The sequence below is a fragment of the Dermochelys coriacea genome, chromosome 7, assembly GCF_009764565.3.
Source record: "Dermochelys coriacea isolate rDerCor1 chromosome 7, rDerCor1.pri.v4, whole genome shotgun sequence".
NCBI classification, from domain to species: domain Eukaryota; kingdom Metazoa; phylum Chordata; order Testudines; family Dermochelyidae; genus Dermochelys; species Dermochelys coriacea.
Genome location: NC_050074.1, coordinates 75734311 through 75750959, shown reverse-complemented (window position 1 = coordinate 75750959; position 16649 = coordinate 75734311). Strand labels below are relative to the sequence as shown.

Sequence of the window (16649 nt, the reverse complement as noted above, 5' to 3'; positions counted from 1 at the left end):
GTGCATTGCATTTCCACTGGCTTGCTAAACTGTCCTTAGATATTTTGTTATGGAATTCTACTTAACTTTGAAAGTAACAAGAAGGAAGGAGCACTTGCCTCCTGAATAACTTTCAAACATATTTGATTACATTTGTCTTACCTTTCACTTTGTCATAGCTTTCCTTGTTGTGTTAGCCAATTATTCATGATTAACTTGCGTATGGGTTGCTCACAAAAAGTGCTGGCCTTTTTGTCCTGGAAAAATGTTGGAAAGACAGCTCTGGAGAATAAGGTCCTGGAATCACAGACAGCACAGACAATGTTACTGCAAATGCACCACTGTCACCTCACTCACTGACCTGCCCTCATTTGGAGGATCCTCCTCTAGAGATGAGGGGGAGGTCCAAGTATCATGTCCACTCTGTGATTGATCTCTTTTCTGAACTGCCAACAAGATTGTCTCTGCAGTTGTGATGGTCTGTGACGTGGATGACTCCACGAGGAACTGGATTGAAACTACCAACTCATTTCTCATAGATCATCAAACAGACAATTACTCCCCTTGGCTGGCTGATCCGTGGAACTGGAGATTGTTTCCTCTCCTATTACTAATCCCCTAAATCAATGGTTTTCTTTGCAATTACTCTTTTCTTCCTATTTGATGATGTGATATGGAGTCATTGTGCTGAATTTGATGCATATATTTCCATAGCAACAGACTGATAAACATAGGATTATGACTTCATTGCTGTGTTAAACCAGAGGCAAAGCTTTTATTTAGATACTGACTTCTTCAATAATCAAAAAAAGGAATAAAGGTAATGACTGGCCAATCATTTGTCATTTTTGTGAACTGTTAGAACTAAAATTCTTTGAAAGTGGACTTTCAACAATTTCTGGACGACTGCCTTTCTGGATTGTCAGCACTTTCAGAGGCTGTAATTTGAAGACATGCATAATAATGTTAGGAGAAAAATATTTTTCATTACTGTTTTTTTAAACTTGTTTTTATCTTAAACTGCTAAATAATGTGTGTTCATTCTGCCATGGTGATGATCTAAAGAGCTATATCAGAATAATTTCACCATTTTGTTTGAAGTTAAAGATTCAATATTGAATAGGACTTGGATACAATTTTAACTCACTCTCCCTTAGACAAAATGGGTGCTGTTGGAGCAGTGTTTCTCAAATGCGGCCACTCTGGCTGCATGCGGCCACCAGGGGCTTTTCTTGTGGCTACAGCCTCCTGGGCTGTAATTTGGGATGGGGGAAGCAATGGCCCCTCTTCTAGGGCCACCAGTGGGGATTGTGCCTGGCCCCCCTCTGGAGAGATACAAGCTGGAAGTGCAGGCAGCTGGCGAATTCCTCACTTTCCCGGGGGTGGGGGAAGGAGGCGGTGGGCTTTGGGCTCCATACATATGATTCCAGGCTCACCATGCACGCCATCATCCCTGGGCCTTGTGGCCTCCCTGCCCATCTCCCCATCCAGGGCTTAATTTCTCCCAGGGCTTGCTGAGGCTGAGTAAGTCTGCTATGAAAAGTGATATTAACAAACATACAAATATCACTTTTCATTGCAGCAGACTTACTATCAAGTTTTTTTTTTTAAAAAAAGCAACCAAAAAAGCAAAAGAAACAACAAAAAGACAAGAACATGCAAAGCATCTTATTTGTGTTTCTGTTCTGTTTAGGTCCACTGTACAGACCACTGTACGTTTTTATTACTGAGCCTGAAAATAACCTTACATAAATTGCAATGATTTTGACGTGTGTGTGTGTGTGTGTGTATATATATATATATATATATATATATATATATATATATATATATATATACATATTTTTGTTTTCCTAAAGTTAATTAAGTACTTTAGGAAAAATTGTCAGCACAGCCACCAGCAAGAGTTGGTGGCCTCAGTGAGGCCACCAAAAAATTTGTTGAGACCCCCTGGACTACAGATTTCTGGGTTAGAATTGTTTTACTGTGAGCAAGCTGTAAAACTAATGGCTGTGAGCAGTCCTACACTCAATTTCCTTTTGTTCTTGGAGTCTTCTCAAAGTGGATTCAGAATGCTTTTATACCTATTGAACAAACTTTTGAGTTTGTTGCAAATGAGTCATTTATGCAAAGGTGCTATAAAAGCTTGTCTGTCTTTAACTACTCTTTGACTCCCAACTCTATTTCCAGGAATAGCCACAGCAATGAAAATATCCATCTGTTCTTACTATGCATTAACTACAATCTGTAAACTGTACTTTACTGGTCTCTGTATGAGAATGAGGCTAGAGGGACAGCCAAGCTATTAAGGCTTATAAAGTCCAAATAAAATGATAGTTGCTTTAGAGTTTAATAGGGACTGAGACTGTTGGGGGGGGGGGAAGCCTTACCAAGTAAGCATTTCCAGGATTGATTCTAATTTTATTTCCAGATTTCTCAGTCATGAGGTGGAGGAACTGATATAGGTACTAAAGCTTCTCAGCATAAATCTTGTAGGAACTTTTTAAGACGGACAACTTACTTTTCCACAGCTTTCTTGAAAATGGCTGAACCATTTTTGCTGAAAAATTCCCCCCAAAATTCATCTTGAGACACATCTAGCATAATTTTTTTTAGTCTGAATGGGTGAACTATGCTAAAGATATAAGCCACTTACAACCTGAGTCATCTTATGGAAAATGTTAGGTGGCTTCACTGTGTCATTACCAGCATCACCTATAATAATAAATTGTCATCACAAAGAGTAGGTATGTTGTAAGAACAGCTGAATGCAAAGCCAAAAATAACACATTCTTATATCCTGACATCTTAATTTGTTTGCATTATGAGATTAAAATAATACTCAGTAGAATAATTTACTGTAATTCAGCAAAGTATATCTGTAATTACTACTGTGCTAAATCTTTAAGCAAGCAACTTTGAAAATTTGAAATATAAATAATCTTGCTTGTTTATCTTTATATTTATTACCACATCGTGTTTGGCAGTGAAGAGTGTTCAGAAAATGAAGGCTCTCTATATCCCAGTTAAATTGCCTAGATGCAGTGGCTTAGTGGTTCTAAACTGTATTAACACCAATTTCAAAATCACTCTTGTATCTGAAAACGTTTTACTTATTGGTGTTTCAGATAATACTTTAAACTTCAGCATAATGTTAGCGGAAAAGATCTTTATAATTTTCATTTTATTTTATTCATTTAGCAGCACTTTCTATATATAAGGTTTCACACTTTCCCCTGTTCATTTTCTCTCTTTATTTATATGGATGTTTCACAGCGAAAGGGAGATTCTTTTACAAAAAGATATGATTCAAAACTGCAACAATTGAAAGGAAGGACTGAGGGTAGAGATAGTAATCTGAATCTACTTTTGAAGCTTTCTTGCATTTTAACACAGCAGAATTCCGCAACAAATCAATCTGTGCATTCTAGGAGAAGCGTATTGACATAACACAAAAGGGTATAATTTTAATAGGATATATTAAGTGGAAAACTATAGTGGTCAAAGTAATATTCATAGGTGTTTCATAGAATCATAGAACTGGAAGGGACCTCGAGAGGTCATCTAGTTCAGTTCCCTGCACTCGTGGCAGGACTAAGTATTATCTAGACCATCCCTTACAGGTGTTTGGAGATTTTTAAGAGTAGGTTAGACAATGTTGGAGATTCCACAATCTCCCTAGGTAATTTATTCCAGTGCTTATCCACCCTGACACAACCTAAACCTCCCTTGCTTCAATTTAAGCCCATTGCTTCTTGTCCTATCCTCAAGTTAAGAAGAACAATTCTTTTCCCTCTTCCTTGTAACAACCTTTTATGTACTTGAAAACTGTTATCATGTCCCCTCTGTCTTTTTTCTTTTCCAGACTAAACAAACACAATTATTTCAATCCTCCTTCATAGGTCATGTTTTCTAAAACTTTAATCATTTTTGTTGCTGTTCTCTGGACTTTCTCTAGTTTGTCCACATCTTTCCTGAAATGTGGTGCTCAGAACTGCACACAATACTCCAGTTGAGGCCTAATCAACACTGAGTAGAGTGTGAGAATTACTTCTCGTGTCTTGCTTACAACAGTCCTGATGATACATCCGAGAATGATGTTCACTTTTTTTGCAATAGTGTTAATTGTTGTTTCATTTAACTTGTGGTCCACTATGACCCCCAGATCCTTTTCTGCAGTACTCCTTCCTAGGCAGTCATTTCCCATTTTGTATGCGTGCAACTGATTGTTCCTTCCTAAATGGAGTACTTTGCATTTGTCCATTATCGAATTTCATCCTGCTTACTTCAGATCATTTCTCCAGTTTGTCCAGATCATTTTGAATTATAATCCTATCCTCCAAAGCACTTGCAACCCCTCCCAGCTTGGTATCGTCTGAAAACTTTACAAGTGTACTCTCTATGCCATTATCTAAATTGTTGATGAAGATGTTGAACAAAACCGGACCCAGAACTGATCACTGTGGGACCCCGCTCATTATACCCTTTCAGCATGACTGTGAACCACGAATAACTACTCTGGGAATGATTTTCCAACCAGATTTTCCAGATTTTTCACTTTATAGTAGCTCCAACTAGGTTGCGTTTCCCTGGTTTGTTTATGAGAAGGTCATGCGAAACAGTATCAAAAGCTTTACTAAAGTTAAGATATACCCTGTCTACTGCTTTCCCCACTATCCACAAGGCTTTGGGTATCTCAGTCACGGAACCAAATATCCAGTATTGCAATAACATTATGCATCTGTCTCAAAACCATGGTTTGTTTTGTTTTGTATTTTGTGATACACAGTTGGTCAACGTGTGAGGCTAATCTAGACAAAGTAATGAGTGTTAAAATAGTAGTGTTCTGCTTTCAAACTCAAGTTTAATACTGCAATACTACCTGTAGTTTTGTAATCTTGTCCTTTTTTAAACAATCTTTCTTTCCTTAAATATGAGAGAGAATGCTACGGATTAATGAAAGGCTTCAGAGACTAAGCTCTACACATCTTGTACTGCTGAATGTAAGTTTCTTTCCACTCCATAAGCAGTGTATACGAGTATTGTAGATGCTCCACTGTCATCTACTCTAAAGCAACAGCAGACAAGTATAGAAAATTAAGTTCATGCTAAGATATTAGCTACTGTTTTAAATTAACTGAATTTCAGCTAGGAATATTTCAATAGCATGAACATCTTTTCATTACAGTTGATACTGTAATTCAGACATTCTTTCTTTAGAAATTTTTAAGGTTAGATTGACCCTCTTGATTGTTGACTAAAATAACTTTGTGCCAATATTGGGAGTGTGCAACAAATCAAAGGGAAACGCTTAAATACAAATTGAAATGTAAAAGTAGCCTATTTTTGATCTTTTTATTGATAACATACCCACTATGTACTACTTTAGAATCTGGTGATATGCTGTAATGCATCCAGGTTTTTGCAGCTGTCTGTTCCATCATAGGAAAAAGTGCTTACATATATCTCAATAGTCAAAGAAATAGTATTTAAACTTCATTTGATGCTCTCTGTAAAATGCCACCTATCTCCCTAAACGGGATGGGGAACTTGATGGGGCGAGCAGTGAAAGGGAACAGTCTCAGCAGCGAAGGAGGGAGACAAATGCTGAGGGACACCAGGTAGCTCCTCCCCACTGGGAATCTCTGGCACCCGTTTGCCAGATGGGAGGAATGGGTGCTGATTGAACAGCATTCCCCAGCTTCCAGGATTTAACCTGGAGCAGGGGCTGTGTGTAGTGTCTCTTGGCTCCATTCCAGCAGCTGCACCCTACTCGCCCTGAACTAGGAATGGAAATCTGACCTGACAAATGCTGCAGGTCTAGCTGATCTCCTGTTTTGAGCATCAGGAAGGAATTTTTTCACCCATGGGCCAAGCCACAATGAATTAAGTAGGGATGCACTTAGTTCCGAACTGAGGTTCTTGGCATGAGTTGTTGTTTAGTCACAACTTGCAATCAGTTTCCAGTATGGGGTAAAAAGATAAAATTGAATGATTCTCAGAGGTTAAAAATCTGGACCTTGGCTCATGGGTAGGGTGAGACCTTGTGGCATTTCCAGGCCAAGGTCAGACCGTATGGCCCTTGCAGACCAAGGTCCCCACTCTTCTGCACCCTCTGTGCCCCTAGCAGAGGGAGGGTGTTAAAACTCGGAGAGTCCTGCGGGGCGGGGGTGGAGGGTAGGCTGAGGATAGCCTATATATCTGGTATAGGAGATTGTGAGTGATGGGCAAGTAGTGCCCCTCCCCTGTGCTAAAGTTTAATAAAAGTTGCTGCCTGCTGCTTAATTCCATTCACGTGTCTCATTTCACTGCTGTGTCTACGTCAGGCACATGGGATATCTTTGTGTAGTTCTGGCAGGCTGATCTGTTTACAGAGGAAGTACTGATTTAAAATTGCATCTGACAAGGCAGTAAAAGATTGAGTCAGACTGCTCTAAATTTCGCAGTGGTCTAACTGCAAGCATACGGGATGCACCAACTTCCCTGACTAGTATACAATAAATTATTTTGTCTCCATGCAGCATTGTCATAGTATAGGGGATGCAAGACTGTTTGTTTTACAATTTAAGGGTACATTTTCTGGGGGGGGGGGTTAAAACAGAAAAACAGCCTAAAGTTTGCCCTCCTCATTGCAAGTCAAATTTTCTTAAATAAGCATGAATAACTAACTGTTGCTCATGTACTTTTTAAAAGTATGTCTGACTTTTCAACAAACGTGCTCTTTTGAAAATCTTTGGCTATTTTTTGTCCACAGGAAGTGTACATATCACACACTTCTAAACATCCCAGCAATACAATATGAGTAGTTCTTATTAAAGACCTGATTTACTGGTATCTCATGACTTTACACGGTACATGATTTTTTTATAGTATACATGGCAGGAAAATACTGATGAGACAACATAGAGCCAAGTGTTGGACTTAAATATTGGTCATCTTTCTGTTGCATCCGTGTCAATGCACTTCTAGAACCCATACCCTAAAGCTCCAAAATCCGGATATCTTCCATTTGCGCACTAAAGGAAGATTTCCATTAACTATAAGCTATAGAGAAGGACCCTTATCCTTGTATTCCTGTGAAATTACAACCCGTCATATATCCGATGAAGTGAGCTGTAGCTCACAAAAGCTTATGCTCAAATTTGTTAGTCTCTAAGGTGCCACAAGTGCTCCTTTTCTTTTAACCCGTCAATAGAGGAAGATATGCCCACTCATGCATATAGTATTCAATCCTGCTTCCACTGGAAGTCAAAAGTACAAAATTATTAATACTGTTTGAAGCAATATTCAACCCACTAACTCAACAGCAAAATCATCAATAACTTTTCTTAATTACAGTCTTTCTTGGAGTATAATTGAAGTGTTCTAAAAGACTGATTCTTCCATAAGATGCAAAGGATTACCTTTTAGAGCAAGCAGGAGAGAAATGTTAGACATGTATCAATAACAAAGCAGAGTAACTTTTTAATGATCAGTAATCCAAACATAATTTGAATTGCCTTCAGATATCATAGAAATGTTTTCCTTTGGCTTCAGAAGAAATCTGGCATTTTTCAGCCCAAATGAGTTTCCCAAGCCATGGTAAATACTGGTGATAATATAGGATATTCAAGTGGAAGCTCATTCAACTTGAACCGTGGAGGGGCTACTGCTGTTTCAATAAAGAATTGTTAAATATTCTAGTTCTTTTTAGTGTTAGGAATTTTCAAACACTGAAGATATTTTTTTTTTTTCAGTTTACACTACACTCTTAGTTGCCTCCCTAAACTTATGGTACTGGCATTGGTGGAGGTGAAGTGATAAATGTTCTGGTCCCCCGTACTACAGTGCGTTCTTCAGGGAAGAAGGGAAGTTAGCAAATGGTTTAGATGCACAAATGCAACAGGATTGTTTCTTTTAAGTGATATTGCTTCACATTTTGATCAATTAATCTTGATTTTGAAAAAGATTAGCACATATATCAAGAAATGAGAGCAGAAAGGTTTTAGTTATAGCGATCACAAAGAAATTAGGCAATCAACAAAACAGGATCTTTAGAAAGGAAGAAAGGCCCTGCCTAGGTTTTCTTCAGTTTGAGAGAAGACAAGCTGCTACAAAGCATTGTCTCACAACCTCAACCTTTAAAATTCTATTGGATTATGTGTTGGTTTTATAGTTTTCGTTACTAGTTGACACTCAAAGCTTCTGCATTGTTAAAGGCCTGTATGGATATGCAAATCGGGATTTACAGCTGAAATTTCCATAAATATGATGCCAAGTCTGAAGCTAAATATCCCAGTTAGTGTGATGACTTCCAAAAAGTTATCTGGTTATCCCTAACTGTGCTCAATAAATAGAGGCTATCATAAGGTAATTTTCTATATGAAAAATCTAGCATTCTCACATACAGTGTGAATATAATTCCTTCAAAAATGCTTTCTTTTCTGAAGGCTAACCTGCAGGATATTTTAATAAAATTGGTGAGATGTATATGAAAAGTAATTAGATATGTGCTTTTTTGTCTGAAGAAGACAGTCAAAATATTTGGTCTGACTTCTCTCTTATCTAGTTAAACAATAAAGTTTTTAAAAGTGAAGCCATTTTAGAAATAATTGAGTGCTACTTGCTATACTGCTAGAAGCTATTACATATAGCATGGGATGAATACTGCTATTTAAAGGAAATTCTTTGAATGTTTTGGTTTTTTACATTTGAGGGGGGAAAGTTTCCTCTTTTCAAATAAATAAAAAGTTGTTTTATTAAACTTCTTTACATATATGCCATGTTGAAAGCATTAGCAGATAATGAATAAAAGCAAATACATTTTCAGAACATTCCAAGGTTAGAAGTCTCACTGAAAACAAACCAAAAAAATTCCATCACTGCTGCTGCTGCCTCCACCTCCTCCATTAAAACTCTAAAGTTTGAATCACCGCATTCATCATAAATCCTTGACTACTTGAATACAATCTCTCTTTGTCAAGTATGGTCACTTATGCTGAAAAAATGCATTGCTGCTATTTCTCAGCACTAAAGTTTGTGCAAGTTCTAATATATGCAAGCTAAGATTTTCAAAAATGAATGCTTAACGTTAGGTTTCTAAGTCCATATTAGACCTATATAGGTGGCCTGATGTTCAAAAATGAGTAGTTTCATGGTTACAGGGCTAGCTGCACCTCTGTCCTCTTCTCTAGTCTCTCTAAGTGCACCCTCACTGGTGTTAGGCCTCATGCCTTGTGCTCTCCTGGGTCAGAATCATGCAATTCTACCCCTCTTAAACTGGTGCTGAGCTACAGTGCATTGTTGATCAACTGTGCCTTCCCCAGCAGATCCAGCTGTGTTTGGGTAGTGACCAGTGGTACATAAAGTAATCAGACAGCTGCCTTAAACTAAAATATTGTTTTAATCTTAAGAGTAAGAATCAAATGCAACATGAGCAAAAGGCTTACTATCCCCCTGGACACCTAGGAAGGTTAGCTTCTTCAGACCCGGAAGCGGGTGTCAGTTTGTTCCCCTGCAAACTGCTCCCGAACTAATGCTGCTTCTCCACAGAAACTGTCTTTTAACCAGAAACTGGTTTTTATAGTCCTTTTGATCTGTTCAGCTATGGTAAAATGAGCTTTGTATCTGGCTGGAGCCAAGAAAGTAGATCTTAGCAGTTATTGGCTAACGCATTATCTTTTAGCAACACCTCTGCTTTCCTCCTTTTTCCCCAAGTGTTTACCCTGGACCATGTTTTATCTGGAGCCTTTGTTTTTCCTTCCTGCTTGTTTCCCTAAAGCTCTGTTAAATTAACTCCATATAGTCCTGCAATAAATATCCGAATAACCATGTCCTATACACTTTTAATAAATTATTACAAAATAGCTCCATGCCCTTTATGGTTTGTACCAACAAATTGAAAAAAACAAATTTTAAAATCTTGGCCACTGTATTTTATAGTTTCCAATGGAAGTAGCATAAAGTTAATGAAATTGAGAAGTGGAAAAGTTGATGGCCAAGCCTTATGTAAAGGTTCAACTGTTAAACTTATATTAGAGCCTATTCAGTATACTGTACATTGATATCATTAACCAGGGAAGCAGCAGCTTAGTTTCGTTTCAGAAGAAATTTTCAGAAAACTCTCATAATAAAAACAGATGTAGTAATTACATTAATACATTATGATGCAATAGTAGTATTTTGTTTGGGGTGTCATTTATGTAAAATCCAATTCAAAGTACAACTTCCAGTAAGTTGATGTACAAAAATAAAACCATGACTAGCTACATACTGGCTAGCAGTAAATTCTGAAGAGCAAGATTTCTAATAGTGGTATACCTTCTTAGGAATTAAGACACCAAGAATTTTAAATCGGATATCATCCTGCCAAGATATGTTTTATCTCATCTATAGTGTATTGCATCACAGTATGTAATATCCTACAACTAAGATGGCATAGCAAAATAGTATTCAGTTTGCTGAATTGTGTATGCTATGCTCATACTGATGTGAATAGTCCATGCACGCTTTATCTGATAACCAGACCTTTGCTGAATTTAATGCAGGCTCAATTTCTTTGTCACCAAAAACATTTCATGCTTTAAGAAAGAAAAAGGTGTCCAATGTTGTTGAATCAACATGAAGTCAATTGGGATTCAGATTGTCACTTTTTGCACCTCAGTGCCATCTGTTTACAGATTTGTTGACAGAAGTAGAGCACTAGATACCATGATGATTGGCATATTAGAATAGAAAGCACGTAGGAAATTGTCAATAGTAGTAACACGGAACAGTAGAAAGCATTTCATGAGTGCATAACTGCTAGGAGATGTGACTCTCATTCATACAGAGCATGGATTCTCAATTTGGTGTTTGTGACCATGTTTCCTTTTTTTATGGCTAGATGGGGAGGGGAATCTCAGAATATTTTTTTCACCTAAAGTGGGTTTGTGGCATGGAAAAGGTAGATAACCACTGCTGTAGTGCAAGAAGATTTCAGTGACTTCCAGACGAGCTTTCTCATGCTTACAGAACAAAAACTTTAAAATAAAATTTAAAAACTTGCAGATTTCAGGGAAAGTTGATAAATTGTGTTCACGGCTAATCCTTAAATGGTATCCTTAAAATTATTGATTATTTACTTGCATTACTGGTGTTTGATAAATTGTATAGTGAGTTGCTTGACCACACTTTAGTTAGTTATAAAATATATTCAAGAGACCAAATGGCCAGTATCAGTCAGGTTTATTGCTGCAAGCCACCAATAATATAGTACAGGAAAAAGGTTCTATATGATACCAGTCTCTGGGAGGCTGTCTCATGCACCATTGTTACATTTAACTTATGCAGAAGGTGTGCTCCCAAAGTTACACATTTCAGCTGGTAGTATTTGTAGGATGATTTTCTAAGTTACATGTCACTAATATCCAACCCATCCATTTGTCCCAATTCCTTAACTTGTTCTGTTCCTTTCCTTATTTTTGGTTTGGATACTAGCATTCAGGTGTTCCGTGAGAAACTCCCTGCCTGTTGCTCTGGTAAAATAATCATATGTCCTGGTCCTGACAGATTTACTATCTTCTTAAGCCAGAGCTTACTTCAGCTAATGCAAGGAGTTATGGGATATTTAGCAGAAGTGAAAAGGTTTATAGTAAAGGAACAGGTCAATTTAGGCTATATAACTCTCTGTGTGTGTGTGTGTGTGTGTGTGTGTGTGTGTGTGTGTGTGTGTGTGTGTGTGTGTGTGTGTGAAAGAGAGAGATATGATATGATTGATATATATGCTAGCCCGTATATTTTAATGAACACTAGTGTCATATTATAAAATAGTGATCATGGGTTTTTGGATGCTTTTGTGAATTATAAGTAGATTTCTGGCATATTTTGGCAGTCTCTGCTTTGGCTGCTTCTGGTCCTACCAGGCAGAGTCTCTAGCTGGGTTTTGCTATAATATATGCATTGGATAAGTTGCTAAGGTTGCTAAATTCTGGGCAAGTTGCAACTCATGACTGCCATGTAATTTACTTTTACAAAAAGAGCTCAATCTTGCTTTTATCCAGTACACTTGGTGTTTTTAAGAAGAGAGTAAAAATGTGTGCTAATGAGAATAGTATACTACATGTTTTGCAATCAGTATTGAGCTGTACTAAAGATCTATGTTGGGGATGCCTATATAGTTGTCTCAAGCCAATGATAATAGCCCTTTACTTTCTTGAACACAAAACTGATTGTCAGGAGAATAAGGGGAGGAAATAATGAAAGTAGTCATAGATAGTTGTTAAAATGATACAATTATTAGGCAGATTTGAAGTCTCTGGCATGAAGTTATTACAATAAGGTTTTCCGAACAACCTGCTGGAAGTCCGATAAATATCTCTTAATACCTGTAAAAGGTGTGGCTACTCAAGATGTTAAAACCCTACTGACAGCCAATTAAAAATTCAGATACATAGTAACACTGATGTGCGTCATGTAGGTTTCATAGTTTACACCCAGTAGTTCAGAAACACAGCATATTAATATGTGTTGTAGGACATTGATCTAGAATGTCAAAGATGTTTGTGTTTCCAATTACCTTCAGGAGGTATTTAACCTTATATATGGCTATTCAGTATCATTTACTGTAGTATAAGTAGTCTTATGCTTGTTAAAGTCTCCCATAGAAAAGCTGTAAATCTAGAAGTGTAATTAATACATTTTCCTGAAAATGTACATGTGCATTCACACATGTTGCAGTGGATAAAACATTGATGACGGAGCTGCATAAAATATGTATTCAGCACCAAATTGGATCTTCCTCACAAACAAAAAAAACGAATTTGCAGAACTACTTAAAGGTGCTTATATGGACTGTATTGACAATGCGTGCTGTTGGCAAAGTTTTATGCCAAGATTCCAGGAAGAAAAACTATTCAATAAAGAAAATCATCTTGGAGATATTCTGAACAGAAGAATCAGGAATCACACTTCAAAATGGTGCTCTTGGGCACTAAGACTCTTCAAGCATATGCAGAAACACAGTAATGGAAAATTAGTGTTGGAAAACCTTCTTTTTTAAGTCAGTTTGTTCCACTTCTTAAGATAGAGATCCTCTTATGCAAAGACAGGAGACAACCGTGTGTGGGTGCCAATAACTGTTTTTGTTTTAGGTTTTGTTGGTCAGAAAAACTTCGGGGAAACCTTAAATTCTCCGTGAAAATTTGGGACTTTCAGCTTCTGATTGACAGACATATTAAAGGAATATAGGTGTTCACTTATTGGCATTCCAGACTACACCCGGATTAACAACAATAAATTTATTCATATCTGCTTCCCTTTTCTTTAAAAATCCACATCTTGTTTTTTTGCTAAAGGTTAGTAGGTGCCTTGAGCAACAAAGTAGAACACAGGGATTTAAAGATGCCACACCCTGCCACTCTGTTCTAAAGAGAAAAGCATAGATTAAAATCATAACAAACTAATGTAAAATGTTGTGGTTGGCTCAGGAGAAGATCCAAAAGCCAAATCCATCAAACGGTAAAGGCTTTTACCATGTCATTCCCATATATCATGGTCCTTAAAGTAATGAGATCAAATAACAATCAGTAAAATAGAACTTCTGTTCATCTTTTAGGTTTAAAATAAAATAAAGTGGTCACCACACAAAATATCACTTGAAGCAGTAGTCTGCAATTCAGCTCAGGGTTTAAAGTCCAGCATTGCTTACTGTAGCAGATCAACATGATAGACTGGCTGGTTCAGGGGGACTGGAATCTGCCTCCGAGAAGGGATAGTACTGTGGCAGTGATGTCACTGACTGCTGCCCCTTGATAAGCTGCCTTAGTGACTAGGCCTTGTCTGGCCACATGGCCCCTTGAGGTGTAGCAGACACAGGGCAGGAGTCCTGCCTCTGGTCCATGCTCTGCACTTCTGAAGCTTTTTTTTACAACTTTCCCACCTTCTCATTCAAGGCAACGTACAGCGTGTTACCTTCCACTGGTTCACTGTTCGGATGTTTGCATCAATGAGCGAAGGGATGGTTTAGGGCAGTGGTGGGCCTGTGGCCTGTCATGGCAAGTCTATGGCAGGCCGCCAGTCTGTTTGTTTACATTTGCACGCCCCCCGCAGTTCCCATTGGCCAGGAACGGTGAACTGCGGCCAATGGCAGCTGCGGGCAGCCGTGCAAATGTAAACAAATGGACTGGCGGCCTGCCAGTGGTTTGTCCTGACAGTCCACAGGTTGCCCACCACTGGTTTAGGGTATTTGTTACTCTGGGTACCGTTGTTGAATTTTCATCCTGTAAATATAAATCTCTGTATTAGTATTGGTTTCATAGTTTAATATTTGCACCAGGAATGTCCTATTTGCGTGTTAATTATTGATCTTTCTGTAATCTTGTTACGGATTGTGGGTTATGGAAGGGGAAAAGTAGGACTGCTTGCCATGTGCAGGTCCATCACTCACTTAAGTTCCAGCTGCCAATTAACTTCCTGTTTTGGCAGTGGCAAAGGAGTTTTGAGTCACCCCTGGCTACTTCCTGCAAATATATAATTTTACTGAAACTTTTTAGTTGACTAGTTTTATAATTTAGAGCAGTTCCTCTTGTCACTTGTACTTTACTGAAGCTGGGACAGACAAATCTGATACTTGAACTAAGGTTGTGCTAGTTTTGTTTTGACTATTTTTACCCACTTTTTTATATTGAATATTGTTATGAAGTCATACAAGACTTTTCATTCTCTTGATTAATATGGGAAAAGTGGCAACATTTATACTGTTTAACTTTATTAATAAAAATTCAGGAAGCTAACTCTTTACAAACGAGGATTTTCTAGTTAATATCAGCTCATTAAAGGGAGAAAATGAGTTGCACAAAGGTTTAAAAAATTCTAACTGGAGAAATCTTATTGAAAAGTATTAAGCCAATGAACAGAGACACCTTCAGAGAAACCTCAAGACACCAAGTAGAAAATTATGCATTGGTTAGATTTTAACTGTTTACGGAGGCATTGTTACTGTATCAGGCTTTCAGAGATGCGATAATTAGTAGCCTTACTGTAAAGCAATTGCACTGAGTAGTGTTGACTGATCATGCAACGTGAGAAAGAGGAAACTTGTTGTCTTGAATATAAACGCAGTGTAACTATATTGTAAAATAAAAATATGCCACTTTATGGCAAGGCAGTAAGGTAACTATCATGTAAGTGAGAACATTGTTTATGCACACAGTTCTTTTCCCACATTCATCTTCTTCTTGTAGGATATCTTGAATAACCTTGATTCGTGTGATCTCGAAGATGATGATCTCATGCTTGATGTGGACCTACCTGAGGACACACCTTGTGACAATGGTTAGTGAAGTACTTAAGCCTTGGTTGAATGTGGTCTAACAACCTAACCTAATACTCCAGATGCACAACTCAACCCAGTGTTATGGATCTGTTATGGAAATTTGCAGAACAGAAGTTGATCCAATAAAAGATATTACCTCACTCACCTTGTCCTATTATGGAAGTGTCAGTCATTCTTCCAGTTAAGGTTGAGAAGAGTTTTGTACTTGAAGAAGGGTTTTAACTACTTTGCTATGTATAAATAATTATATCTTCCCCAAAACTATGGCACTTACAGAATGAATTTTGTGGGGATTTACAAACAAGTTGTTGTTGTTTTGAGTAACATTTTTTAAAAAATTGCTCTTTTAAGAAAATTAGAGTCTGGTGCAGACCATTTTTTGTCCTAATTTTCTTAACAGAATAACAGTGAATTCAAACTTTCCATTTAGTTTTTTTTTTTTTTAAACTCACTGGAGTCTCATGTGTTGGCTACATTTGAAGAAATATTTCAGTATCAGTGATCAGTTTTTGCCATTTTTCTTTACAATTAAAAGATTCTCCTTCATCTGACAAATAACATTCCTCTGCAGAGAATTCCACAAAGAACTGCCATCTTAAACATAATTTCCATATTCTGTTTTGAATGAGACTTGGGTCACAGAAATCCTAAATTAAGATGCCATCTTTTTGAAATGGCCACTACCTTCTATAGTTCCTATTGGGAGTGAAGCCAAACTTCCCTTAGGAAAGATGGTAGTCCCTATGCTGCCAGTGGTGGTTGGGGGATGGTGGTGAAGATAATGCAGTTCTAGTTCCTTTCTGCACAGAAACTGGGCTGCTTTTTAGTTTTCAGGAATGAGTTTTACTTCATTTTCTAACTTTTGTTAGGTCAGGAGACCCAGCCACCCTTCTCTACTCTCCTCTATATTATTCCATCTCCATTCCAACTCCTTCTAGCTGGACAAACTTCCCAAATTTTTGATCCTATTGAAGAAATAAATGAAAAAGTAAAATGTGATATTCAGGCACATGTGTATATATTAAGACGTTCTTACCTGCACAACATGATCTGTGCAATGGTGTTAAAGTCCAGATGGTACTCGGGCAACCTGACACAATGCAAAGAACCCTGGACCAACAGGCCATATAACACACACATTTAACCTTGACTTTGCCTGTGCAGCCAGCTGCTTACAGGGTAAGAGAAATATATGCAGGGGCAGAGAAAGATAAAGCATTCTTCCATCCAGCACTGCTCTTCATGGTTGATTGCTACCTGTAATTGCTTTATATAAACAAAGCTTTTAAAGATAGTCATCTTTAACTTGACCAGCTTAGTATGTTCTAATGTACAATTTGTTTTGATTAGAGTTTTAAAATGTATTGATTGAGTTACA

The 16649-nt window shown here is 37.6% G+C and overlaps 1 protein-coding gene across 7 annotated transcripts in view; it reads left to right on the top strand.

The window, feature by feature from the left end:
- Window positions 1–16649, top strand: part of CCSER2 (coiled-coil serine rich protein 2) — a 133370-nt gene that overhangs the window by 46241 nt on the left and 70480 nt on the right. For all 7 annotated transcript variants that reach the window (XM_038411228.2, XM_038411224.2, XM_038411226.2 and 4 more), the window contains exon 4: window positions 15180–15270. In XM_038411228.2, coding sequence (XP_038267156.1) covers window positions 15180–15270 — 91 coding nt within the window. The remainder of the gene's footprint in view (window positions 1–15179; window positions 15271–16649) is intronic.